This window comes from Astatotilapia calliptera, chromosome 8, assembly GCF_900246225.1.
Source record: "Astatotilapia calliptera chromosome 8, fAstCal1.2, whole genome shotgun sequence".
Lineage (NCBI taxonomy): Eukaryota > Metazoa > Chordata > Actinopteri > Cichliformes > Cichlidae > Astatotilapia > Astatotilapia calliptera.
The window spans coordinates 17,940,451-17,968,446 of NC_039309.1; the positions used below are offsets into that span (position 1 = coordinate 17,940,451).

The following is a 27,996-nucleotide window of genomic DNA, read 5'->3' on the forward strand; positions in this document are numbered from 1 at the left end:
ATGCGTCATTTTAGACTGTCAAATCATAGTGTGACAATGCAACAACAAAAAAAAAAAATCTCTCTTCCCTCTCACAGCCTGCATATCATCTGTGCAACTTCCTCATTCGCTGACTTGTGCTCGACGTGACTTGAGAGCGTGCTCCTGAAACGAGAACGAAAACTGAAGGCCAAAACACGCATGCATAAACACACAAAAACCAGACAAAGCAGAGGCAGAGCCACCGGTCTGTGCTTTCTCTTCCTGATGCAGTAACGCAGCCTGGAGCCTGTGTGGACTTTTCCTCCACTTTTTTTCTTTTTTAATTAACAGGATACCTTGCTGAGTCGATCAAGAGTGGGTAGGTCAGGTAGAAAGGCTGGTTGGACTCTGCTGCCAGCATGCTCCGGCAGTCTCTGAGCATCCTGAAGCAGTTGGGCACTGCGACAAGGTAAGCCTGAACTTGTATTCTGAATGTTGCATTTAAACGACATTATGATCACATTTAAAGTAAATTTAAGGTCTTCTGTGGCGCCAAACGTTGCGTCGTGTAAGACAGATGTCCCTTGAGTTACATATTGCCGCATTAGATAAAGAAATCAGTAACCACAGCCGTGACCATAGTGTAATGAATATACATCAGCTTGAACAGTAGTATTCGGTGGCTGTCTGTAGGGAAATATCACTGAGACTTCTCTGCTTTATTTTTGTCATTTATGCTCATCATATACTACCAGCCACCTTAATGCCACTCCTGCTATCAGACTACATGAAAAATTATCCACCGCTGCGTTACTAATACGATGGATCGCTTTACTTTGAGACTTTATTTTCTTTAACGCTAAGAAGGAGGGGAATTCTCAGTGCAGTTTTCGTATCAGTTTGATAATCTGATTTGGTTTTTTGTATGTTCTCACTTTCAGTGTGATGGAAGTGTGTAAAGTAGCTGGTTCCTCTTTAAAGTGACTCATACTGTTTGGATTTTGAGGGAAACCTCGGACTCAGAGCGGCTGAGCACTTCTGAACAGAGAAACTGACTCAAGGTTGTGGTGAATGTTAGAAACACACTCTGGAAAGATGGTGGCTCTTTGTCAGGAGGTTGCTTTTAAATTGCTAAACTGATATTTCAACAGTGCAAACGTTAACTGGAAAATAAAAGCCTTTGTCACAACAGTTCTCTGGGCTTTTTGAAGGCTCTTCAGCTGATTCACATACTGCTCGCTAAAGCCTCGTTAGAAATTCAGTGGAAGGGTGTCTGGCAGGTAGCTTATTGAAAGGAAACGGGGAGAAAAGGCTGAGGTATGCCTAATTACACAAGAAGTGGACTGAGAATTGTTGGGTCTGATGGAGTGTTAAATCCAAATTTGAAATTCAGGTCAGGAGAGTTTATCTGTAACACACGGTGGAGGCTCTGTCATGGTTTGGGTCTGCATTTCAGCGAGTGGTGTTGGAGAGCTTGTCAAAATTGATAGAACTCATAGATTTACTGGACTTTAGCCATGTTGCACGGGGAAAGTGTTTGATTGACTTCATTTGTCTTCAAGACCCAAACACGTTGTCAGAGCAGTATCAGAACACAGTGGAATAGTAATGCACTGGGCTCTATAGATCCCGGACCTCATCACTGAAGCAGTCTGGGAACATCTGGACAGAGAACAGAACAAAAGACCAAAATCCAAAGTACAGCTTTGAATATCTTCCAAGAAGCCCAGAGAACTATTCCCGAAGACTACACAAAACCTGCATACTAGAGTTCAAACTGCCCTGAAGAATAAATATGTCATATGAAAAATAGACTTGGTAGTTATTCAAAACTCTGTTTTTGCCTTATATACTGTATTTCCATGCAGGTTTGCACATGTTTCAGTAAACACCCATTTCCTGTTTTCCTTGCAAAAAAATGAAGTAATATGGGATGGCTTAAGACTTTTGCACAACACCTTAAAGTTGAAAGTAGGTGCCAGATTATGTTAGGCATTCCTGTGGTTGACTACCACTGAGTGACTGGCGTTAGCAAAGAAGTGGGTGACTAAATCATGCACCTTTGCGCTATTTGGTTTTCTTGGTACAAGCTTGCATGCAGCAGGGCTAGAGGAGTGTGGTTTCAGGCTGTGCTCCCTTTACCTTTGACGCATTCTGGTTTAATAATAAACTCGGCAGCGTGCATCTGCAGCAGGGCAACGTGGGCTCCAACTAACACGAACAGCACTTTTCACTTTGTACTGGAGCGTTGAGCTCTGATGAAATAAACACACATATAAATAGACATATTGCACACTGATCTAAACACATACACCTCTAAGGTCTCACATACAATTCCTAATAAAGTATATGTGCTCTAAAACAAGCACCTACTGAGGATTTCTTCTCCTTGTGTTGCGAAAGGCCAGATTTTAGATTCACGAGAGGAATTAAAACTATACCTTAGAAGTACTGAAGCATAACTGAACTCTTTGTGAACTGGGCTTGGTTTCCTTTCAGCTTAGCACAAACATAATGGCTGCAGTGACTTTTATCGGCTCTCTGTAGATTGCTTTGCCTCCTCTTGTGACAGCAGAGAAACTTGTGGTGTTGCAGTCCTCCCCACCTGGTGCTAAATAAACCACAGCACTACCCTACACGCCCATGCTTAGGCTCTTGTCATGGTGTCGCATGTTATTCAGGCCTAAAATGTCCTTTATCTTTTACCACCCCCACATTTAGATATATTTATGTCCCCCATGCAGAAGAGGCGCAAACTGCGAGGCCACTGCACTGAAACAGTAGGAAAGTCAGTTACCCGGTACAGAAATAACTTTATCACGTGGTGTGCTCAAATACACCAAAAAATTGCGATGACTTCTTGGTGAAAGTTTCATTTGATTTGTTACTGAAAGCAAGTCTAGTCAACTGGGGCTGTACTTTATGTTTGTGACTAATCAGCACATATTAATTAGCACAGCAACATGCTAAACTGAGATAGTCAACATGGTAAACATCACTTACCTGCTAAATGACTGTATATAAAAGACTGATGCCAGTGCAGAAGTGCCTTAAAGTGGCATTCTTTCTGATGGTCAGCAGGGTGTGATGCATCGTCCAAGTCCACATATATATGAGAAAGATTCATGACTATATTCATGATATTTCGGTTATGTTAGGTTATATTGGTGTTTTATGTGTATTACTTGATGTTTGGGTCTCTATTTATAACTGGACAACTTTTGGATAGTCCCACTATCTAGTCTCACAAATGAGTAATAATGGCTGAAACTGTATTTTACCCGATTAATGAACTAGAAAACTAGATTTAACTGTACATCCCATGATTCAACAGTTTGTAGAAGTAGTAGTGTGAAGTACTCATTTTCTGTATGACTTTATCAGTTTCTCGTATCGTTACGGAATTATTTTGACCCACTCTTCTCTCACATGTCGTGCATTTCATTCAAGTTGATGTCTGGGCTTTGACGTGGTCACTACAACACCTTGATTCTTTTCCAGTCATTCTCTTGTAGGTTTGCTGCAGCGTTTAGGATCATGTTCTGTTGCATGTCCTTTCTGACCTAAGCTTTAGCTGACGGACAGATTGCCTCACGTTTGACACTAGAGCACTTTGGTGCACAGAGGAGTTCATGGTTGACGCAGTGGTTGCATGGTTCACAGATCCTGTGGCTGCAAAACAAGCCCAAATCATCACCCCTCCACCACCGTGCTTAATACATGAGACATTTGTGTTGATACTCTGGGTATAGCTCTGGGTTTGATTCTCTGGGGCTTTTGGTCAAACATGGAGCTGTCACATTGCTCCAGAAGATTTGTACTTTTTTCAGGCACGGCCACCGTGCTGAGCTGAATTGTTCTTTTTGTAGAGCCTTTCTGCTAAGAACCTTTCCAAACAAGCCACACTTGTTCGATCTTTTTATAGCTGTACTGCCATGAAGATGAAAAGATTACACAGTTTGTGTAATCTGTAGATACTAATTTAAATGTAGCTCTTGCGGTTTTTAACAGTTTCTCTGCTACTTATCCTCTGAATTCCTATGGAAGCAGTAATGGTGTATTTACATTTTTACCAGCCTTAAAGTCCAGGGCCCGTATCCCTAAAGAATCTTTGTGCAAAAAGTGGCTCCTAGCGGCCAAATTCTAAGAAAATTCTCAGAGTCATGACGTTTTCTTAGAATTTCCCCTAAAAGTGACACGACAATCCCAGTTAATATAAAAGCTATTCCTCAAGATTCCTAACGCTTAAAAGGGCTCCTAAGGCAAGATCTGCTAAGAGCAGGGAAGAGGACTTTTAGTGGCTTAGGAGTTCCCCTAAGCAGCTGCACAAAATGGCCAACAGAAGAGGCAGGAGAGATGTCCTGCAAACACTGGATGACAGGGAATTATTGAGACGCTACAGATTGGATCGTGCAGGAATCATGTTTGTGGTGGATCTCCTTAGAGATGCAATTACTTCACCAACTCGACGCCACAACGCTATTACACCAGAGACGAAAGTAATCACAACCCTGAGGTATTTGGCAACCGGGAAAATGCAACAATGCAGCAGTGATGACTTGGGTCTGCAATCACAGACATTGCTAAAAGCTGAGCGGTGTTACCCTCGTTAAGACCACACTGGACTTGTAACGTTGTGATTTCTACTTCATTAATGACAGCCCCTTGAGATAGGCCATCTTGTTTTCAACAGGGTCCATATGGGAGTGAAAGTACAAAATATGTCAGCTAGGATATTAATATGAGCAAATAAGACACAAATCATTATTTGAACAGGGTGTAATGAGTTTAAGTTTTCACATATTTTAGATTCTAATGTTAGGCTATAACCCCTACAGCTTACTATTCATTTTCCAGATATTTTCTTGAATGTGAAATATTATTTACAATTACAGTCAGCATAAGATTAGAGTGTATAATTATGTTTATTGATTTGAGGGTACATCCTTTGCTCATTATCACCAAAAGCTCATTTCCATCAAACTTGTAGGATCAACCAATCACGGCTTTTGAAATGATGACTCATACCTAGCAACGGGGTCAACCACACCTCCTCACTAAGATAGGATTTTCCATCCATTCCTTGCTCAGAGTTCACTGAAAATGTTCTGGAATCACTTCTAAGCTAAAACTCCTGGCAAGGAATTTTTAGGTTAAGTTAGGAGCTCTCTGAGAGGATTCTCAGAATCTTTAGGGATACGGGCCCAGGTCTGGTTTGTTATGTCTAGTTTAAAATAATAATATATATGTAAAAAAAGATAGCAATGACTGAAATAGTAAACTTTAAACTTCAAAACCAGTGTGTGATGTCATGTTGGCTATGTTCATTGTGAGCACGTTAGCATGCTAATGCTAGCATTTTTCAAGTTTCCGTTTTAAGCACAGGTTACAGGTTGGTTTCAAACATTGAGACCGATACGATTTTTAAGTCAAAATGTACATTTCAAGCCCCTTTATTTTTTTGACATTTATTTCTTTTTAGCTACAGCTAACAGAATTCTTTCACATTTTGATTAGCCGAGTAACAATTTTTAGACCACAGAATATAAAAACAGCAGCACAATATCACAGTCCAAGGTTGCATGTTTGAATTCAGTTGATTTAAATAAATTTAGAAAACCCTGAATATCAACAGACACGTGTTATCCTTAGCTTAATTATATGTATTAAATCAGCGGTCCCCAACCTTTTTTGCGCCACGGACCGGTTTATGTCCGACAATATTTTCACAGACTGCCCTTTAAGGTGTCACGGTAAGTAACACCAGTGCCAGTACCAAAAAAAATAACACACGGGAAAGACCCAAGGAAACCGAGTTATCGATGAAAATGATTAACCCCGAGCCTCAACTCTTGCAGCCTGGTACCAAACGACTCATGGACTGGTCCGTGGCCCGGCGGTTGGGGACCGCTGCATTAAATATCATGCTAAAACAATACATTAAACAGCAGATCTTTTCTAAATTAATATCATTTTTTTGCAGGTCACAAGATGCTACCGACCTTCTACATGAAGACCTGGTTATGGTGAGAAAAATAATCTGCTTTACCCTTACAGATTTCTTTTATTCTTATACTGTTATGAATAACGTATTATTCAAGATACAGTGTGGTTTATAGCCATAGCTGTATATTGTCAATGGTTACCACAGCGATGCTCTACTAGCTCTACTAGAGGACACATTCACTTACCACCCACTTTCTATTTCATGTAAATTTATGCAACAATAGCATTTTTCGTTTGCACACATCATTTATAGCAGTAAAATAATAAATTAAATACCATCATTCGACGCTCTAAGGTTCACCGTATGTGTGTTTGACCAAAGGTGGAGCAGAGGATTGAACCAGCCAGGAAGGCAGCTCAGGTCCTCCATAAAAAGCTGCAGAGCTGCATGCAGAGTCAACCGGGGCTGGAGGCCGAAAAACGAATGGTAGCAGTGTTAATGCATCTGCGTGGTTTATGGAAATGCTCTGTTAGTTACTGAAAAATGTCACATGTCCTCCTCTCTCTACAGAAAAAACTTCCTCTGATGCTTCTGTCTGTCAGCATGGCAGAAAGTCTGAAAGACTTCGATGCAGAGTCCTCAATCAGGTGACAGGTTTGATCTTCTGCAGTTACCCTTCCACCCCTCCATTGATCCATCTGTGTTCTGTACTTGAACTCCAATGCTCTTACTGACACTAGAGTCATGCAAAAACCTCATGACTGTAGTGTGGAGGTTTTCGAGTTTTCACTTCTGGGTGAAAAAAGAAAGAGGATGCTGTCTATGACTTGCTACCAGAGCTCTGTGCATCTGCTTTATTTAGAGTTTAGCGCTATAATAGGTTAGCCTGATGGGTTGCATGCATGCCATTTGCTTTGTATATTGATTTATCTAGTTTAAATCTGAAGGAACATGCTTTTTTGCACTTTTAAATGAAATTTATAGCATGTCTTCTGATATATTTCAGATTTGAGGTGGATATTTATCATGATTTGGTCGTGTGTGTGTGTGACAGGAGGGTGCTGGAAATGTGCTGTTTCATGGAGAAGATGCTGGCCAACATGCTGGCAGACTTTGAGATGAAAATGGAGAAGGAGGTCCTGGAGCCACTAAACAAGCTTAGCGAGGTGACAACAGCTTAATGTTCATGTTGCTGAACAGAAGATCAGTGATGAGCAAAACCAAGAATATGTTCTGATATAATTTAGGCTAAAAGTGCTTTTTTAATTTTTAACCCGTGAAGCTCCTTCATGAACAGAAGGGTTTTTCTCATAGTTTAGGCTTTCCTGTTGAACAAAATGACTCAGTTTGCATCAAACATTAACTGGAACCCCCCCCCCCAAACTGTTCAAATGGTCATCAAACCACAACTTAACTGATGTACACTGAGGTGTCAAAACTTGTCATTATAGGTACAGAGGAGGTCGTTAAATGCTAGATGAGTTAACTACTTGTGCTTTTGTAGCCACTTGAACGTCATTGTTAAGTCTTTGCTATATTCTGCCCATCCCCTGTATGTGATTATTTAGAAATATAGACTACACTCATGCACAATCCTCTAGATGTAACTAAATGATCACATAAAATCTTTTTTTTCCCTTTTTGTGTCCATTTAGGATGATTTACCTGAAATTCTAAGGAACAAAAAGCAGTTTGCAAAGCTCACAACAGATTGGAACAATGCAAGAATGAGGTGAGGTTTTTAAACATCCTGCACTTTAACCACACACCCCACCCCACAATTTTTCAAATTTTTATATGTGTCGGCGTGTGTGTGTATGTGTGGTCAGGAGTCAGGCTAGCACTGGACCTCAGGCAAAGCAGGATGGGCTTAGGGAAGAAATGGAAGAAGCTTGGAGGAAGCTGGAGAGCATCAAGGTACAAGTGTTTAAGTCTGTTTGGAATCAATGGCGTCGTCTTGATCTCTGACCTTTTGCTGTTGTCTCTGTAGGACCAGTACTCTGCAGACCTGTATCACTTTGCAACTAAGGAGGATGACTACGCAAATTACTTTATTCGTGTGAGTCACCGTTACGGTAATGATGTGACCTTTTTCTTAACTTTGACTTTTGTTTCTTTTTATATCCACCGCCTCTGCTTCTCTCTTGGTCAAAAAATAGCTTCTCGAGCTGCAGGCAGAATACCACAAGAATTCTCACATGTTCCTGGATAAAAACATCAGCGAACTCAAAGAGGATCACAGTCAAAAAGGTAACCCGAGTTTTCTCAGGTCCGTGCGTTTCATCCGCTGCACTGATGTAATATTGCGATACGTGTCATCATGCCCTGCTGTGTGTTTTGCAGAGTCGTCACAAAGCCTCTCCAACCAGAAGGTCTACGGGGAGCCTCTGCTCTCACATTTGTCTCAAAGCAACAGAGAAATCGCGGCGCCCATCCAGGAGTGTATTCACATGCTGCTGAGAACAGGCATGAGAGAGGAGGTACTGCACAGTGTTCGCAGTCATAACACACAGACCCAGAAATATGCAAATTAAAAGTGCTTTCATTGCCCACTTAAATTGCTGTGCACCGTCCAAGCCTGAGTGCACATCATATTGCTTTCTGAGGTTATTACTGTTATGTAACTCTCAGGATTTATGCTGCTCTAAGCACTAATTTAGACACTTTGTATACTCTTGGATCACTATAATGCATCACATGGTCTTCTCAGGCTCACGGCTCAGCTATCGGCTGAATTGAGGAGCTGCACAAAGGCCCAGTGTTATATGAATAGTGATTCTTTTGAACCAAAGCTAGTGTAGCATCACAGGAACAAAGAAAAGAGCTCCAAATTAACATCACAGGTCCTATTTAAATCAACGTGTACGGGCCAGCAGCTCTGCAAAACTGGAGTCAGATTTACTCACTAAAATTAAAAAGAAGTTTAGAGCATTGGTGTGTTAATGTTTGTTCATTTGCAGTAACTACAAAGTACAGTTAAGATTGATGGGAAAGTAATCAGTTTTGCATGTTAAGCACAAACTGTATGGGCAAACTGAAAGGGTGGAAAAAAATCAGTGTCTAAACGTATATAATCAGTAAAGAGGGTGTTAACACTTTCTTTCTGAGCCGTGGGGGCTTTCCCTGGTTATGTTGATTTGAACTGACTGACTGCTGGCTGGTTGCGACTTCTACCGCTCGAACGCTCTTTTTTTTTCTCCTGTTTTTCATGAACCGTCGTCTTTCCTCAGGGTCTGTTTCGCTTGGCCGCCGCAGCCTCGGTGATGAAGAGGCTGAAGACGTGTCTGAATCAAGGGACGGTGGACCACAGCGAGTTCAGCATGGACCCTCACGCCGTGGCAGGTGAGGCTGTGCCCTCTTCCATTTCCCGTCATGAGGGCTCTTCCTCATCTGGCCAGCCAATGTGACTTTCACAGCTCATTTTAACAACCCAGTTCCTCTTCTGTTTGCTCCAAGTACAGCTTCCTGTGAACATCAAAAACACCACTTCAGTGCGCTAGAATTATTTATAGCAGTGCAATATAAAAGCGTTTATTAATGGATTATGTTGAGAAAACAGCAAGAAGGTTAAATTCAAAATGGAATATTTTGGGTTAATAAATATATGTGTTTTTATCTAACGGTGGGATTTACTTCTGAATGTGTCGACAGGAGCTTTGAAGTGTTACCTCCGAGAACTTCCCGAACCTCTAATGACGTTTGACCTCTACAACGACTGGTTTAAAGCAGCAGGGTCTGTACAAAATCGATTTCTACATTTCTCATTTTGACTGTGGTGTGTTCCTTAACTCTGACCTCTGACCCCATAGGGAGAAAGAGCTGTCAGAGAAGCTGGAACAATTCAAGATACTTCTAAAGAAACTGCCACCTGAAAACTACAACAACCTCAGGTGTGTAGTCTGTGAATAGCTTTTTTCTTTTTTTGCACTCACACGATCAAATGTTCTGACGAAGAAGTTGTTGTTTTTTAAATTTACCTAACTGAAATGTTTCAGCAGTATTGTTGGCTCATGAGTCATGATGGCTCTTTGTTTTGTATATATATAGTATGTGTGGTTAAGACAATATAAAAAAGATGTATTGGGTTCAGTTTTGGCCCTTGTGTTTCTGCTCAGATGTCTAGTTAGTTCTTAATGTGTCTTGAATTAGCTTCTGTTGGTCCTGTGTATGGTGGACCTGAGAGGTCAAATGCACTGCAACCTAAGAAAACACCAGCAAATAGAAAAAACACTGCAAAAACACACAAAAACACAAGACACACCCAATAAACAACAAAGGAATTTTAGTAAAACACAATAGAAGTGAAAAAAAAACCCCTGATGTTTTGTGTAATGTGTGTTTTAATCACATGATTCATGTAACTGTGGACACATGCCTGCTGTTAGCCCTTTACTGTTAGCGTCTCACTTCTGCAGCGTGCTGTCACGTTGGAGCTTTTGCTGCCATTTTTCCTCTTTCCTTTGTGTTTTATTTTACTTCCTTTGTGTTTTATTTTACTTCCTTTGTGTTTTATTTTACTTCCTTTGTGTTTTATTTTACTTCCTTTGTGTTTTATTTTACTTCCTTTGTGTTTTATTTTACTTCCTTTGTGTTTTATTTTACTTCCTTTGTGTTTTGCATGCTTTTGCAGAATTTCTCTATTTGCTGCTGTTTTCTTGTTTTTGACCTTTAAGGACCACCATACCTCATCAACTAAGTCAGCGAACTATGCATCAACATGTTATCATTATGTGTGGCTTAATAGTGCTGTGCAATACTGCAAATTTAGGTATTAATCTGATACCGAGTCAATACAGGGCCAGTATTGCTAATACCGATACAAATAGTGATACTTTTAAGGCATTTTATGTTTAGGGAGAGCAGTGTGACTTATGGGATGACTCATCAGCACATTGCAAATTCTGAACAAATTTTAGTGATCATGAAATCACTGTGTGTACTTTTTAGACCTGGAATATAAACGTACCTGTCCCTCAGTTACTTAGAGTCAGCTTCTATTATTTCATTGTGCATGTTGGAGGTATAAAAGTAACACCACTGAGTGGGCTACGCAGTGAACTTAAAGCAGAGAAACAAAGTTTTGATCTGATACCACTCAGATATATCTGCCCACCTTAAAAGGCTTAACATTTGGCTCATACTACCCTTATTTCAAAGCACAGCCTCAGTGTTGCTAACATGGCAGAGGAAATCAACAAGTCTTATATTTATTTCAATTTTCATATATCTTGTGTTAATATGTCTATAAGTCTTCATTTTTTTCTTTCCATCTTCTTTTCTTGCTTATCAGGTACCTGGTCCAGTTCCTGTCTCTGTTGTCTGAGCAGCAGGCTATAAACAAAATGACACCAAGTAACATCGCCATCGTCCTGGGACCAAACCTGCTCTGGCCGCGAGCTGAGGGGTACGTGTGTTTAATCATATTCCAAGTTATTCCTGTTCTTACACTGTTAACAATATTTGTGCTTTATGTGAGTCCTTCTCTGCTCTCTCAATCACTTTGCCTCGTTAGGGAAGCTGCTCTCTTTGACATGGCTTCAGCTTCTTCAGTCCAGGTGGTGACAGTCATTGAGCCTCTTATTCAGTACAGCTCTGATCTCTTCCCCGAAGGTAAATGCACTCTTAATGTAAACTGAAAGCTGTTCTTTGAAGACTTGTTGTTCAGCATGGCTAAAAGATACATACACTGATGCGGGGATATGATATGATACAGAAAAATGAAGAACTGGGCCCTTAGACATGTATGTGACTTAATTATCTGGTAAGAAAGCCAGATCGCAAACAATACAGATCTTCACAGAATCACTTTTACACAATATCAGTTGCTCTGACTGAGTCTGCTGTTAACCACAGTTCATGTGTGGGTGGGTTTTAATGTAACATATTTTTTTCTTTTCGTATTTGCAATAACCACAATTATTTTATTGTATTTTATATCTTGCTAAAAACACGAGTTGCAGTTAATATGAATGTTGCTTTGTTCTGTCAAGAATACGGGAGAAAAACATGGAAATGAATAAAGCCTGTGTTATTTTTCACCTCTCTGCAACACCCGCTCAGAAACTTAGTACACCCTTAGATGCACCCTTGCACAGGAAACTGTGCATGTGGCAAGTGGAGCAGGTCAAACATGAATGTAGATGATGTGAACGGGGATGAACGTGTACATCAGCTGAGTGCAATGAGTAAGACTCTTTTTATTTATTTGTTTTGATCAGCTCTCTCGTTCGAGATCCCAGAACTTCCCGAGGTCCTGGATGCGTCTCTGCCCTCTCCCGTTGTCCCAGAAAAGGGGAAACTGAGCAGAACTGTTTCCTCCTCTTCCTCCACAGCCTCCTCGTCTGCATATCACTTCCCTCTTTCCAAGACAAACAGGTACTGCGTAATAAGTGCAGTAATCATATCAAAGATATTTATATTTTAAGATATGTTATGATATGATGTTAAATATTCAGTGGCTACAAATGCTAAAAAGTGGAAACTCTTTAAAATACTTGAACCTGCAGCACAGCCTCTCAGGACAGCGGCGTCTCCTTCCTGGTGAAATCTGGCTCTGTGAGCGGCCGCAGTGGCACCTCCACGTGGGGCAGCCCTGAAGCGGAGACGGCAGCACCTGCTCAACCAAACAGGACGCCCAGCAGCTCATCCTTGACCGATCCCGGCCCGTCTCCGGCCTCTGACTCTACAGCCGCGTCCAGCTCAACAGCAAACCAGAACCCGACTCCGCTTCCCAGAGCAGCGGGATCTGCGACAAACTCAGGCCAGGCCCGGAGTCCCACCCAGAGGCAGATCTCAGAACAGAACCCGCTCGAGCCAATTTTGGAAGCACCGCCAGATTCTCCCAGGGCATTAGTGAAGATCGCGTCACCGTTTAAACGTAAGTCAAAGGTTCAGTCAAACAGGTCGAGCTGGGACTGCCTCTCCAGAAGCACTTTCAGCACTTTAGTTTTTCATACGTACACACGAGACATTACATTACTCTAATATAAGCTGACGCAGGTGAAGCTGGGATATCCTATTACGCATTATCTTTCAAATTTTAAAGATCATGATCTCAGTACATAAAGATGAGATCATCAGGGTAATTTTTACCATATTATAAATATCCCTACCAAAGGAGCTATTTTTGGACTGAGCATATCTCTATCAGCACTTACTGTTTCTTTTCCATTGTAGAAAGCTCAGTACAGACTCGTTAGTCAAAATAGTGGCTTGGTAATTCGATGTATTTTAATATGAGGAAAAATACATCTACCGCTGTTATTTTAACAATCAGGATGTACACAGGAAACAGGAAGTCTCACACCGCTGACCAGAGTATCAATCTTTAGGTTCATGCGTCATCTCTTACACTTTTTTAACTGCCTCGCTGGCTGAAAGATGTTACCTTATAAGTATCGTGCTGTTCATCTATCTACCAAACCATTTTTCCTTAAATGCAGTGCATTTCTATAATAGCTTATACAATGTAAAGCAACTGGGTAGTCACATACTTCCACCAGATGTCGAAATTTGATACTAGAATTTAAATGAAACTCTGTCAATGAAGTAAACTAAACACATAAATCAAATATAGTTGAATGAGAAATTACATATCTGTACATATCGGCTAAACATAGACTGTACGAGCACTGAAACCGTAGCTAAACCTGACACATGTATATAATATAGTGATAGGTTTATAGTCTATGTAACATGTAGAGTGTGTTAACCTCTAGAGCAGATTGTAACAGACATGTGATTTATTTGGTGTTAACTGCTGTATTAGGAAAAACAGATTGCATATAATTGCCATTTTAATGCCTTTCAGTTGCAGACTGATATAAGACTGACTCAACATGTCAACATTTGAGGCAGTGTTGCTCAAAAATCTCATTTTACAGCAGAAAAACCGAGAAGTGAGATAACTTTATCTTACTGGATAACACAGATAATGACGTCTTTTAAATATGAGGACATAAATTGCAAAAGAGGTGATAAATTGCAGTATGTGAATTATTGTTATATCACATCGTGTCTGGTGTTTCAGCTCAGGCATTAAAAATGCGGCTAAATCTGTCTTTTATTTACAGTGCATACCACAGATATAATTCAGTTGTTTAAAGTTTGTGATTTTCGCTTTCAGAAGTGCATGACTTCTTGTACTCGTGCGCTCAGTGCTGTCATCCCCCCCCCCCGCTATCTTTCTTACAGCAAGGAGAACTTTCCCCCTGAGCAAGTCTAACCAGCCAAACGAGCAGGTCACGGTTCAGTTCTCCAAACCAAAACTGCCGCCACCTCTCAAGTCACATGCCCCTCCACCCCCGATTGCACCTGCGACGGTTCCAGACACTAGGCCCCATCCGACGCCTGCACCCCGAGGACAGCAGGCCAGCATGAAAAAGCCTCCTCCGAAAAAGCCTGGACTCAAAGCTCCAAACTGCCCTCCACCTCTTCCCCCACCATCACAGGCAAAAGAGGTTCCTTCTATGGCACAGTGAGAAACAAACGTCCCTCAAAGTTCTGTTATTGAGTCGAGCAGAACAGCCGCTGAAACACTTTCATATTTTGTCATTAAAAAAAAAAGACAAAGAGTGCTGGGTACGCTTAGATTGTTCGGTTAGTTGATTTTAAGTGTTGCAGATTTTTTCCCCCGTAACCAGCCTAGTAATTTTATTTATTCTGATGGTTTTACGGTCAGAGAAAAAAAATAGACCTATGATAAATGAATTCACAGCAAAAATATTTTCCTGTTTTCCTGTGGAATTGTCCATAAATGTACAAAACAATTGTATTTGTGTAAGCTATTTTAGTGTGGGAAAACTTTTTTTTTCTCTGTTTTTGGCATTTCACTTATTAAACGATACCCCACCCATAAACCGATAGTGGCTGTGCTCACTTTGAACAGTCCTCGAAAATTCAAACTTTTTACAGCAGTGTTTTGGGGTTTATAGAGTGTGTCTGGAATATTCCTTTAAACCAACTTGAAATGAATGCACAACTCATTAAAAACACCTTTATTGTCATTTTATATTTTTGTAGTATAATTGCTGGTACTGGCTGCAGCATATGGATGTGAATTGCACTATGTACTTACTGCAGGTGCTCATACTGTATGTACATATTCATAGGAAGTCAGCAGATATCTTCATGTGCAGCTGTATAAAGTAACATATGCATGATGTTTCCTCTATTAAAAAAAAGCAATACACGGGTCGGACTTCATAATCATAAAAAAGGTGCACAGATTATCTATATAGGTCTGCAGCATACAATGCACAATATATAATTCAGGCTTTAGTTGCATCTAGCAAATACCAGTATTACGCGTAGTATTACATTGGTCCACGTAGTGTAATAAATGAGATCTCTGATTATCTGATGAGACTTTATACTGTAAGTTCTGGGATTTCCCCTTTTCTTCTGTTCTTCCCTTTTTTCTCCCCTGCTAGTATATTCCTGAGTAAAAAGAGATTGTAGTGATAGCAAAAGTTTGTGTTAAGACCAAATATATTTTTCCAACCCCTCCGACTTCCTTTCTGTGTTCTCATTAGTAATCTGGTCTTGCACCGGAAGCCTTTCCCCCTCGTATATGAGGAAGTGTAAAAAAGGATAAAGTGAACGTCAGGCGTTGCAACTTCCGCGTTGAGTAACGCTGGGCTTTCCTTTGATTGTAACTACATTCGCTAGTACATCCGCACTTTCCATACCCTCCATTGCTTCAGTTATTTTCCTGTGCAGAGCAGGAAACGTGCAGCAGCCAAGTCTGTCACTCCTTTTAGGTACATTCAGCAGCAGGTTTGAATCAAAATTTTATATCCTCGGAGCACGATTGCATAGAAGGAATTCTGTATTAAGGGCGAAGGGTGTTAAGTTTCCATGCTCGTTCTGTCAGCAGAACCAGCCTTTTGTCAACCACATGATGATTTTACATGATTGGTTTGATTGGACTTTCAGAGGAATTACACATCACATTTTTTTAAACAATTTTTTCCAACACGTTTGATTTTCTGAGCTCAGACTTTAATTTCGTCCTCGTCATCCATATAACTGTAGGATATTTTCTTCCTTGGCTGGCTCATGAACTCTGAATCTCCGGTCTCAGCCCTGTTCTGTCCCTTTAAGAGGCCGGCACCATAGTGACGAGCGAGCACGTCTGTAGCACTCTGAAATCGTTTGCTCTCCATCCTTACTCCCATCATTCCCCTCTCAGAAGACCCCATCACTACATCAGGAACTTTAACAGAAAGCCCGACTCCATTCGACTCCATTGCGCTCCCCTCCTCCTCTTCCCACTGGGCCCCATGTGGGATCTTTCCACTCCCACAGTCTTCCTTCAGCAATGAATCCACGTATGAGATTGTGGCCAAGGAGTCCATTTCTGAACCTTCAGCGGTCAGCCCGCATGCTGACCCTATCTCCTCTCCCTCCCAGGTGTGGCTGCGCTCCTCCGGGTGGCCATCGATGAGGCTAAATACCTCGCTCATGAGGGAGGGGCCAAGGTCAAAAGTGAAGGTATCCAGGGAGGTGAGGGAAGGAAGGGAGTCGGAGAAGGCAGTGGTGCGACAGGGGTCGGAAGTTTCAACAGAGGCGGAGCAGGTGGACAAGATGATGTCAGAGGGGTCGGTCAGAGAGCCGCGGTGAATGTTGGTGGAGCAGGACTTGGGGATGGAGATGGACGGCTGCTGACGCTCGGAGCGCGAAAGGCGAGGCAAGGTGACAAAACCAGACTCCAGACCTGAGCAGGAGACACATGAAATCCATATATCAATAAAAATCTGCTCAATCCAGAGGTTACAAAGAAACCTCTAAAGCAGTAACAAGCTCAACCACAGAATACCAAAAAAACAAGATGAATACAAACAAGTTAACTCTGCATTGAAGAGTTTGCATATGCAGCTCTTTAAAGTAGATTGATGCAGTTGCATGACTTTACATTCCATTCCAGCAGGGGGCAGTGTTTATTCATATTGCTTCACGATTAAAACCTGGCAAAAAACCACTTCAGCATCCAAAGTGCTGACTTGTCCCGTTCTTGTGAACAGTGAATCATCGGCCCGATGCTGCCGGATCACAGAATAAGTCACGCACTCACAAAATGCTGCCTGCAGGACGAAATGGGTAAATTACAGCACTTCTCAGTGCCAGCTGTATCGAGCCAAGAGTCGGGAGGTTTTCATTTCAACCAACGAAAACAGTTACGGATTTTACAGTTTGCACATTTTAACCAAAGAGAGAGAAAGAATTAAACCAGTTTATGGAGGATTTGTTTCAAGAAAACGTGCAATCTGTCATAACGCAACATAACTGGAAACTTAAGTAGCTTCAGTTCCGTTATTATTTTAAAGGCTTTAGATAAATAAAAATGTTTGCAGACATCAACTCATATCCAGATAAAAACATCACACATACCTATATATAGTTATTTAAAACCTGTTTTCTTTCACTTTCACTGGTGATCTGATCACATTTCAGGGATTAAAGAGGTCAGGAACTCAAATACAATCTGATCACTCACTCATCATTTAAAGGAACAGATATGAAAGAAACTGGATTCCTTTCACTTAACTATAAGATTTGATGTCAATATGCTAAATATGAAGCTGCAAACAGGTGATGGTTAGCTTAGCTTAGCAAAAAGACTGTAAACATGGGCAAACTGCCCCCTTGACTCTGTTTAAAGTTAGGCTTAAGCTTCAAATCTCATTTATTAAGAACAATGAGGCGTCCTTTAAGCTTTTTTCTGGTCCTTATTGTTTCTAACAATATCTAAAAATGTAAATATGTTTCTTTAAATTTGAAGATCATGAAGTCACTGAATCATTAGACAAATAAGTTAATGATAAAGTGAAAATTTAGAAAGGTTTAAAAAAAAAGATTTTCCTGTGGGCTGTTTTTATATTCACCAAACCCTTCACACACACACACACACAAAGCAGGCCAGACTGCATCAGCCATGAGTGTGGTGTTAACAGGGGTCATTCAAACATTCAAACAGCCTCCCAGACAGCTCGCTGCCAGCTCTGTCTGGATCTAGGTGTGTTATCAATGTAAACGCTGCTGATTAGAGCCAAGGTGATTCATAAGGACATCTGGGGCAGTCTGCCTCTAGATCTCTGGGTACATGATGGATTCATTTCACTGCACTTCAACAGATGATCCCCACATTCCTACAGTTCCTAGTTAACGCTGGAACACTGTGCTGGAACTTAACCTATTTGACTTTCGCCCACATGAGACATTGTTTACCAGTGATGTCATTTAATAGAAAGGAAGGCACTTAGGGACAGCTTAGTGATTTGGTCGTTAAAGGATTCCTGAAGGACTGGGCAAAGGTGAGCCTAAGAGCGTAGGGACTAGGGCCTGAGCCTGAGAAGTCCACGAATTACCCAATTAGTTTCCCACAGTAAACCGGGCTCAACTAGTGTAACATTAGCTTATATAGCAAACCTGATTTGTGGCATTTATGGTCCCATGTTGGGAGAGTAATTATGTGAAATCAACCCATGCAGAGGCTACAGAAACAGACTTGTGTGCACGACTATAAAGCACCAACAGCGCACTGCTCGTGGTGACAATATCCATAAATTTATCTTGAATACGACTCTGCTAGCCGGTATACTCCAGGGTACTAATGACCATTTTGTTCAGTGTATTTACAATATTCATTACAAGCAAAGTACCATGGCAGTACCTTGGAGAAAATCAGCATTCATTTAGTGTTCCTGTCCTTCCGATCACTTACTGAATGGAAAATCCGTCTCTTTACCCGCTAATTTCTAGTTTTCCTTCCTGATGTTTGGTGTAGGCTGGTAAGGGCTAATAAGAGTGATAAAAGTGAATCAAATTATGCCACGCATAATCATTTGATCCATAAAAACCATATCTCCCACTCACCATAAGAGCTTTTCTTCTCCTCAGGCGTGTTTTGAGAACTGGGGAAGAGCACTTTGGTGGTGGGGCTTCCATTAGGCATATCCACATCCAGCCTGGGCAGGGAGATGGCATTTTTGATGATGGGAGAAATGGCAGGAGGCGGTGGAGAGAAATCCTTGGATGCCTCTCTGGGTCGACTATCAGAGCCCCTCCTAATTTGACGGAGGGTCCTGGAGAAGAAAGCTCCGATCTTGTTGTCGGGACTGGAAACAGAATCAGTTTCCCCATTGTTCCCGTTGGCAGTCCCGCCGTGATTGCTGAGGAAGGATGTGTCCCCAAATACATCGCCACCGCGGCCCACGTGCATGGTGTGACGGAAGTCTCCCAGAGGAGGGCTAATCATGTCCACTGTTAGGTCTCCTTTATGGCGACGCTTGCTGTGGGAATGTGAGACCAGACCCTTCAGACCTGACAGCTTTTCCTGAAGATTCATGATCAGAAATCAAGAATGGCTCGGATCTTCTTGAGAATCAACTCGAAACAATTTCTGGAATTGCCTTTAGTCCCACAGAAAGGTCAAACTTAACAATAAATTTCAACTTCTCTCCTTTTAGAGTTTTACCAAAGTCACTGACAGTTCGTCAGTCCAAAGTATGGACCTGGAAAATAGCTCTCAATGGTTATTCCGAGATCTGAAGCTGTGTCGTTTTTGAGGCTGAAACGTACAGTGCCAAATAGTTCACTAGAATAACATGTCTGTTTATTATGTACAGGCCAAGTTCTGTCCCAGTCTTTGTAGCTTGTTGACATGCATAGCTGGCTGAATTAAACAGGCACAAATTGAGGAGAACACTATGCAGTTGTGTTCCTGGAGGCAGCCGATCCAGTTGGAGTGTGGTCAGGTGGAATGGCTCGCTTTGGGCTTTGGCTTTGTCAACATCAGCTCAGAAATAGGTCCAAATCCAGCTGCAAACGGTTCTGCGGTCACACCATGGAGCCATCTATTGAAAGTAAAAACAGGGAAAAAACATCTATCTTTAAAATGTAGACAAGGATGTGCTTGTTTTTAAGGTATATTGAAAGAAATGGATCACACTTGCAGTTTGTAATGTGTAAGCTGAGATTCAGAGAGAGACCCTGGTGCTTTCTGTTTCTGGATGCTACACGGCGTTGTAAAGTACAGTAACTTTTCTTTCTTTCCGCAGGTTTTTTAAGATTCTGCGTTCCAAGTGTCCGCTGGTCTGGAACCATCTAAATTTAGACCACAGTTACTGCTCCGTGAAGCAAACCAAAGTCTGCTTCTTATCCATGAGATGGGTGTACTTTCAGGGAATTCCTGCTTCCATTTTGTCCTGCTTTGTCTGGAGAGCAGGTTACACAAATTTCATTTTACACTTCCCTGGAAAAATGACTCTCAAAAAAGCTTTCAAAGCAGGAGCAGCAGGCCTCATTCAGCAAGCTCACATTTGTTTATAAACAAGCAAAATATTCTCAGGGAGATAGGAAGAGATAATGAAAATATCCTGATAAGAAAATTACTGTTGCTATCTGGCTCTAACACCAGATTACTGCTGTATAGAGCTCCCAGCAATTCTAAGTACAGGCGATGTGCTTTGTACAGTAGGGGGAAAAAGTAATATGTTAAAATGTTAGTTATTATACTCTTTTTTTTTTTTTAAATACATCTTTCACTATCCTACCTTTTCCCCTTAGCTCTTTAGTTGTACCTTCTCTGAATTTTGGTATTAGTCCAAGTTTAATCCTTTATCTCTTTCCTTCTTTTATATTTTTTCCAGTGGCTCCACAGTGTAGTGGTTAACACATTTGCTTGAGATTCCAGGAGAAGACGCAAATCCCTGGGAAGGTTGTGTGAGGAAGGCAACCCCTTGTGGCTGAGGGAAAAGAAGCTTATAATTATATTTCTTTTCCATGTTTTCAATGTCTGCTTCGTTTCAACATCAGGAAATTAACAAGATTTGTCAAATTTATCTGAAGAGTTAGGGTTTAAGCTTTTAATTTTTATTCAGGTAATATTAATCAGATGTTTTATTTTTCTTTAGAATGTAGCAGGATGGCATTATGTAACCTTTTGTAGGAGAAGCTGAAATATTTTAACATAAATGAGCCTTTTCTCAAGCACCACATTTCTATCTCTATAGCAGCATGCTGCACCTCTGCTCTACAGGTCCCTGCTTCTGCTACATTATCAACAACAGATGAATGAATTATCTACATTGCAAGAAACTGACTTTCACTTTCAGCCCCTGGTATCTGTGGCCGTAGATGACACGGCATTGAAGACATGATCTGGATGCTGATCTGTTCCAACTTTTCATGACGCTGGAAAAAGACACTTTTTGACAGTGAAAACTACTGTTAACTACATAAAAGAGAAACGCGTGGATGACATGTGTCTCTAAATAAATGTTACGCTCATGGTTTGTAGGCTTTGCAAGTCATGGCACTGCTGCTGTGATGGGCTGACAGAGAGGATCAACTCTAACCTATTCACAAGTTAGAACCTGCACTCCATGATGCTGTAAAACACATCACGGGGACTCTTAAACTACTCACTAAATGAGACACTAGCAGACTTTACCTCCTTCGTAGTATGGAGAATTGAAGATGAGGGTAAAAGAGCAGCAGGCTGCAGATGAAATGCAGCAGGAAAGCAGAAAAACCCATCATCAAAGCAGAATGTTTTCTTGTAAATATTCTGCAGTGGAATATTTATTTATTCTTTTTTTCAGCTTTGTGTTGCTGAAATTTGAGATGATTTCCTGTTAAATATTGGCACAGCTAGACAAATAGCATTAAGCAGAAGGGAGATTTAATTCTGGCTGTTTTTGTCATCTGCTCTGACAAGCTTCAGCATATATAGGACTCTTTATGAATAAAAAATAAAAACAAAACATAGCCCAATCTGATGCCAGATCATCAGTAATTAACAACAGCTAGCAACTAACTTTTTGTACTCCATTTTAATTATGTAACATAACTGATAATCCTTTGCTGCCTTTTTTCAGTCCTGCAGTTCCCCACTTCTCTAAGTCTGTCTTGGCCCTTTGTCATGTGTTCGTTGCCAGCAGAGTAATTGATATTCAATTTTAAAATATTTTAATAGCATGAGCCAACCCTGACATGGACTTCTCGTTCTCTCCACTTTCCAGATGCAGCGTCTAAATATCAGTGGGCCTCCCACGCATGCACAGGCCCCGTCTGGCTTCATTAATGACTGGCTATGGTTCATGAAATGGAGATTGCGTCAGGTCCAAGGCAGCCTTTCTAATTTGCTCCTGACCGCAGTCCCAGGCCCTCCGCTCCACTTCCCCTGGCTGCCGTTTTAAGAGGGGCATCTGGGTGTGGAGGGGGAGGAAATATACCACATACCAGCGCCGAGTAAAGCCATATCAAGGCTTGCAAAGGGACACAGAAGGACCGCTATACCGAGGTGCGATCTTAAATCTGAGACAGCGTGCAGGCCTGCAAGAACCTGGTAGATGCTCCCATGAGCGGAGCTAAAGCAACAGGCTACCTCCTTGATTAAAATAACGTGCGTGTCGTTAGAGACAATAAGGGAGTAATTCCAAATAAGGGGGAAATATTCATCTTAAGTTAGAGAGAAAAACCCCATCCTAATTGATAACCTGCAGCATTACCGGAATACCGCACACATGGAGGCATTAATTACTCTGGCTGTGTACTTACGGAAAGCTCTGCTCTTTTGTTTCTGCCTGTAATCCTGTTAAAAAAAACCTTTGACCACAGCTCAGAGGGGGTCGGTCCCTCTGACTCATGTCATGTACTTGAAGCCTCCGGGCAAAGCTCAACAACCCATCCACTGTCCTTCTTTCCTCACTGAGAAACTTATTCGTGTGCGCTTGCTGTTTTCTGCACACTCCAGTGAATTATATAAACAGCATGAATTTAAAACAAGCATCAAAAACACATTAAATGGTAATAAGTCTAATGCTATAATCCAGGGAGCAGTCTTTGTGCATTCGTCTTAGATATCAGAAAAATAGGGGAGCACTTGACAGCAGGGACTTGGACATACCCTGGATTATCCCCTAATCCTTCATCTCCTCCATTATCCTCGGTATGGCACCTCTGTCTGGGCAGAGCCTGGCTGCTTCAGCTTGGAACCACTGGTTCTGATTTCTGCAAGAGTTGAAATACAATACAAATGAGTCGGAGGGAAGGAAAGAGTGAGTTTAAAGTGAAGTAGGGTAAGAAGGAGGAGTGAAGGGAGAGGATGGCAAATGCAGGCAGAAAAGAGGATGAAAGGGATAGGTGGTAGGAGGAATGAAAGAAAGCGAAAAGGTCAGCTGAGGAGAAAGCAAAGGGAACAAGATGTGAGAGGATGATGGCACGCTGATGGATGTTTATGAGGAGAAAAGAAGGAACGCAGGCTGTGACATAAGGGAAAAACAGTGGGATTGGTCCACAACCTTATTAATATAATCACTCTTTCAACAGCTGTTTTATGGATAGACTCGTCTCACAGCAGAAACTCTGACTTGTCAGAGCAGTTGAAAGCACAGGTTTATTAAAGATGGCTGGATTCCACTTGTGGGAGAGATCCCTTTATTGTGGACAGGGTTAGCATAGGACATTCGCTGTTCCCAGACAGCGAATCTCAGCGACTTTGGTGATCCAGTGTCTGAGACCTATTAATGTGAGTATCATTTTATGTGGCCCAATGATGAAAATCGAGTATCAAAGCACTAAAAGTTGTACCTAATCACACTTTTATATTCAGTTTTAAGCTGCTTTTCTGGCGAAGTTACTGTTCAGGGGATTCTCAGAACAACATTTCCATGTCACTGTGTACAGTATTTTCCTGAGGTGGCTTTGCTGGATATAAACCAGAGTAACCACAGTCTAATAGGAGCCGTGTGTGTTGGTTGTTGTGTGTGCACGAACACATTCCTGAACATAGCATCAGTCGGTGGAGTCTTTACTACTATCAAACATCCGTCTCTTCAACCTCTCCTCTGATTCAAACCATGTTTACGTCCTAATCTCCATTTTTTTCTTTTCATTTCTTTCCTTTAATTTGTCTTTCCTTTTTAAACTTTGTTTCTTTCTTCATTCTGCCTCGTTCCTTTGTTAGTTTTGTTTCCATTTTAGCTTTCTTTACCTCTAATTGCTCCTTCTTTGTTTTCCTACTCCTTGAACGTCTTGACTGACTTATGAAGGATGTAAAAGCTTAAATATAACAGCCGTCAGGCCACACACACACTTCTTTTCATGGCTGTAACTCAAAATGTTTACTCTGCTACAGTTTGTCTTGAGTAAAATCAGCGGCAGACTTTGCGTTTTATCGTGGCTTTTCCCCTCCCTGCTCTCTCTCTCCCTTCTCATGTCCTCCACTCACTAACCCCGCTAACCAGGTGAACAAACATACAAGATAAGGCCACATTTTTCAGGGTCAGTCTTTGGCTTTCAATTACCGTCCTATTTTCACCAACCATACTCAGTTTGAATCCAAGAAAAACACTGCTACACTTCCTCCTCAGTCAAGAAAACATTTTCATGCTTCAATAAATATCCATACTGTCCGAGCCTCTCTGGTTCCTCCATCTGCTGGATCTGGCAGACCTAATTTGCCTACTTTGTTGGATATTTTCTGTTTTTATCTCTTTCATACTCATAGATGCAGTTTTTTCTTTACTGCTCCTGCACTATTTTTGGAATATTTCAAGTTTTGAAATAGTCAATTTACTTTCTTTATGAGCATAAAAGAATACACAAACACTACAAACCACACATAACTAATATTCACTGTACAGTATATATGAATTAACAAGAACAAGACATTGCAGTATTGAAATTAGCTAGTGTCACCTTTTAGTGGGTGGCTTTTTCCTTTTGGTTTGTTTGCTAAGCCTAACCCTGTTTCTTACTCCCGCTGACATTGCCAAGTTTTTTGTTCTTCACAACACGTACATCATTAACAGTGTTAACGGTGGCAGTTATACTCCAAAAAGTCTCAGTTTTAGTTTGCTGCAGGCAGTTTTCCTATTCTAAAGCTACAGCTAGCTCAATAATTAAGCTAAAATTAGCTGCACAAGCTGGTTCGCTAATCAAAATATATCTGCACATATATAATGTAGCCTATAGCAAAATTAAATCAGCTGAAAAAAGTTTTTTACTTAACAAAATGTATTAAGTAATCTTGTTAAAAAATAACCTCCTTAAATTAAATGTGTTTCAATTAAATTCTGAAGAGGAGAGAATCTGAAATTTCTGTAATATTTTACTCCCAATACGAGTGATCATTAAAGTCTTCTGGATAAATACACACAACAAACATCTATTTTCAGGCCATCTGTTATGGTGTACAGACACCCAGTATCACATTGGGGAAGTTCTTTAGCAATCTTCTTACATGTTATGTTAAATATCATTTGTGTTTCTAGTTCAGCAGTTCAGGTTGTGTTAGATTAGCTAAGCTGTGACACCACAGGTGCAGTGAGCTGCAGGTTTGCTCATGATTCCCACATTGAGTCAGATAGTTATAGTCAGAGTTTAATACTACAGTAAATAACTTAGTCACACAGGCACATAACCAGTTGGTCACCGAGTAGCAACCACTGGTTCCTGGGGAAAAATGAATATTTCCCAACGAGTTGTGAGTGGTTGGTGTGAAATTGACAGCTAAGTCACACAGGACAAAAGACCAGCCAGTGACCCCATGATAACTATCTATCGGGAACATAGACTCTGGCTTGTTTTCAAACAGTTGTTAACTACTTGCAAAGTGGTTGTAAAACCAAAGACAGCAATGCAAACTGTACAGTTAGTCCATTTACCTACAAAGTAAAAGTTGCTACTTTTAAAACTTGTTGGTTTCAGACACAACTTTTACTTTGAAAGTGCTCAGTGAGTGGCTAGTTAGAGAATTTTTGCAGACAAGGCAGCATCTTCCATGCAAAATACGGTTAACTGTGATAATTTGTGAGTGAGGAAAGGAACCACAAGGAGATTTTTGCGGTACAACAACCACAAAATCTGTCAGCAACTACTCGCTAAGTAGTCGGGAATACAAATGTTTCCCTACTGACCAGAGGCTACCAGAGGGTCACCAACCAGTCTCTAGGTCTGTTCACTAGGCCTAAAATACAAAGTTATGAATTAAGATGAATTAAGAAGTTGTCTCAAACAGGAAATTTTTTCATCATTGTTGGAAACACTTGATTTTTGATTTTTTATGTGTGGCGGTGACTCTTAAAAATCTTATTAAAAACTGTCTCAAATATAGGTTTGGTGGCTACACATACAATAACCACAACGTGCACAGATGGATCCTTCACTTCTATCTTTGATGCTTACATTATATTAATCGATGCTGGCTGAACCTCAGACCTTTTAGGCTGCAGATGGTTTATCTTTCCATGAGCCAACAGCAGCCAGCAGTGGCCAGGCAGCTGTTGATGAATAGGTTTGCCATTTTCAGCCTCTTAAAGATTTGGTGTAGACTTTAACCAGTGGGTTGAAACTTGTTGCGTGGTGTGAAAGAAAATACGGCAACTACATTCACACCTTAGTAACTGACCCTTTCCTGGTTAGTTGCGTCAATGACACCTAAAGGTCACAGAGTTTCCCTCAGAGGAATGTAGGACTCAGGTAAAAAAAAAGAAAGAAACATGAAGAGATGAAAGCAATGAGGAATGTATGTACATGTTTACTTAATCAAGTATGTTTTCAAGAACTATGTCATTAGTGCAAATCATGTGGGGGGGTGTACAGAAAACTCATTACACTGCATGTGTTAACCATCTGCTGCTGCGTACAGTACTACAGGATGACAATATCAAGGCAAGTACTCAAGGAAGATATACTGTATGGCTACCGTGGGGAGATTAATTGAGGGAATTACAGAGCCAGTTAAACATGAAAAGGTCAAACACGGTACAGACAGGTCCTCAGAAAGGAAGGCTGAATCCATAACAGCATGTGCTTTATTGGATTTTAAGTTATCATCGCCAGTGACACGGCTGGATAATTATCGACCACCTCAGAGCACGTTTGCCTACTGCAGTCTGTTTTATCACTGCATACGTGTTAGTGTGAGTCTGTTTGTGTTATTTAACAGGGTGGGCTCCCTCAGGGGCTCTCCTGCAGGACGTAGGGTCAGAAGGCCACTCGCCTTAACTTCACCAAGTCAAGTTCCACTGAATCAGTGCACATCCCTGACATGTACAAAAATTGATAGGTTACGTAGTGTGACTGCTGTAATTACAAAGTAGCGTGATCAAAATCAAAGCACATGCCAGATTTTATTTTGACCACGGCTGCAGTGGTGAAATGATATACAGCTGCTGCTGGATATAAATATGCTGCTGAAAAGACTGAGTTTCATGTCAGACGCACAACAAAAGCCCTTATCCTGTACAGTGTGACCACTAACAGCTGGGCTTCAGTCAACATTATTACACGTCTTAAATGAACTGCCTCAGCCGTAACTGAACCTGGATTTACTTCCCTTCTCTCACCACTGGAAGAATTTTTTGTTATAAAGTTAATTAAACAGTATATTTAGTTTTTTAAAGGTGCTGATAATTAATCACATCAAACCACAACAATAATGTCAGCAGGCGGTTAGTAAGTTCTTTTGATTCATGTCCTCACCGAGCAGGTAACGTATCCAGATAGAGGCGAATTCAAGTCCCTCATAAGATTGTAATGCATTTCTCACATTGAGTTTATATATTCATATGACATAACTGCTGTAATATACAACAGAAATCACTACAAAGTCAGTGCACTTACTCCACACGCACGCTTAAAGTCTCTGCGTGGTTATCTAAAATAAAGTCATATCGTGTTCCCAGTAACTTACCACTGCGGAGCTCTTACTTGGTCGTATTCATTTCTTCACAATAACATATAATGGCTAAACGTCCAAAGAGAATATAAACTCACCTCAGGAAACTTTAAAGCGCAGAAACAGTGACCGCTTCCCTCAGGTTTAATTATTTTTCAGTGGGCAGTGCTGTGTAGGTTGGGGTGGTGTGAGCGAGCCGCTGGCGCAGCCGGACTGTCCCGCTGGTGCGCCGGGTGTGAGGAGCGGGGCAGCGCGGAGGATGAGGAAAGGGGCGGGCTGAGGTTCAAATAGCAGCGAAACCATTAGAGAGCCGCGACGGGAGCTCCTACATTGCCTCATGCTCCGCTTCTCTGTCTCTCCCCAAAGTGGGTTTGTGTGCAGGTTTTGACGCCGTGATTTT

General features: G+C 41.2%; 2 protein-coding genes across 3 annotated transcripts; one reads left to right on the forward strand and one right to left on the reverse strand.

Annotated features, from left to right (window-relative positions):
* sh3bp1 (SH3-domain binding protein 1) lies at nucleotides 1-14,918 on the forward strand. Of its 2 annotated transcripts, none has more exons than XM_026177230.1 (18): nucleotides 1-430; nucleotides 5,945-5,987; nucleotides 6,290-6,394; nucleotides 6,479-6,555; nucleotides 6,963-7,074; nucleotides 7,564-7,640; nucleotides 7,738-7,825; nucleotides 7,899-7,967; nucleotides 8,068-8,158; nucleotides 8,252-8,388; nucleotides 9,139-9,250; nucleotides 9,560-9,641; nucleotides 9,718-9,798; nucleotides 11,199-11,312; nucleotides 11,421-11,518; nucleotides 12,127-12,283; nucleotides 12,415-12,785; nucleotides 14,102-14,918. In XM_026177230.1, exons 1-18 carry the CDS (start codon nucleotides 381-383, stop codon nucleotides 14,386-14,388), a joined length of 2,151 nt encoding a protein of 716 aa, XP_026033015.1. In that variant the 5' UTR covers nucleotides 1-380; the 3' UTR covers nucleotides 14,389-14,918. The 2 variants fall into 2 exon arrangements, with proteins under 2 accessions (XP_026033015.1, XP_026033016.1); XM_026177231.1 differs by lacking the exon at nucleotides 1-430 and adding an exon at nucleotides 4,027-5,169.
* cdc42ep1a (CDC42 effector protein (Rho GTPase binding) 1a) lies at nucleotides 14,890-27,996 on the reverse strand. The gene is made up of 4 exons (XM_026177232.1): nucleotides 27,695-27,996; nucleotides 22,821-22,924; nucleotides 18,785-19,764; nucleotides 14,890-16,625 (listed from the first exon to the last, which is right to left on the reverse strand). The coding sequence occupies exons 3-4, from the start codon at nucleotides 19,254-19,256 to the stop codon at nucleotides 15,904-15,906; spliced, it is 1,194 nt and encodes a 397-aa protein (XP_026033017.1). The 5' UTR covers nucleotides 19,257-19,764; nucleotides 22,821-22,924; nucleotides 27,695-27,996; the 3' UTR covers nucleotides 14,890-15,903.

What these genes read in the sequence shown, in the direction of transcription:
- sh3bp1 (XM_026177230.1), top strand. Translation starts at nt 381, where the DNA reads ATGCTCCGGCAGTCTCTGAGCATCCTGAAGCAGTTGGGCACTGCGACA. An exon ending in CACTAAACAAGCTTAGCGAG is followed by an intron (nt 7,075 to 7,563) that starts GTGACAACAGCT and finishes GTGTCCATTTAG; the next exon opens with GATGATTTACCTGAAATTCT. An exon ending in AGAGGATCACAGTCAAAAAG is followed by an intron (nt 8,159 to 8,251) that starts GTAACCCGAGTT and finishes TGTGTTTTGCAG; the next exon opens with AGTCGTCACAAAGCCTCTCC.
- cdc42ep1a (XM_026177232.1), bottom strand. Translation starts at nt 19,256, where the DNA reads ATGAATCTTCAGGAAAAGCTGTCAGGTCTGAAGGGTCTGGTCTCACAT. An exon ending in GGAGAAGAAAAGCTCTTATG is followed by an intron (nt 16,626 to 18,784) that starts GTGAGTGGGAGA and finishes TCTCCTGCTCAG; the next exon opens with GTCTGGAGTCTGGTTTTGTC.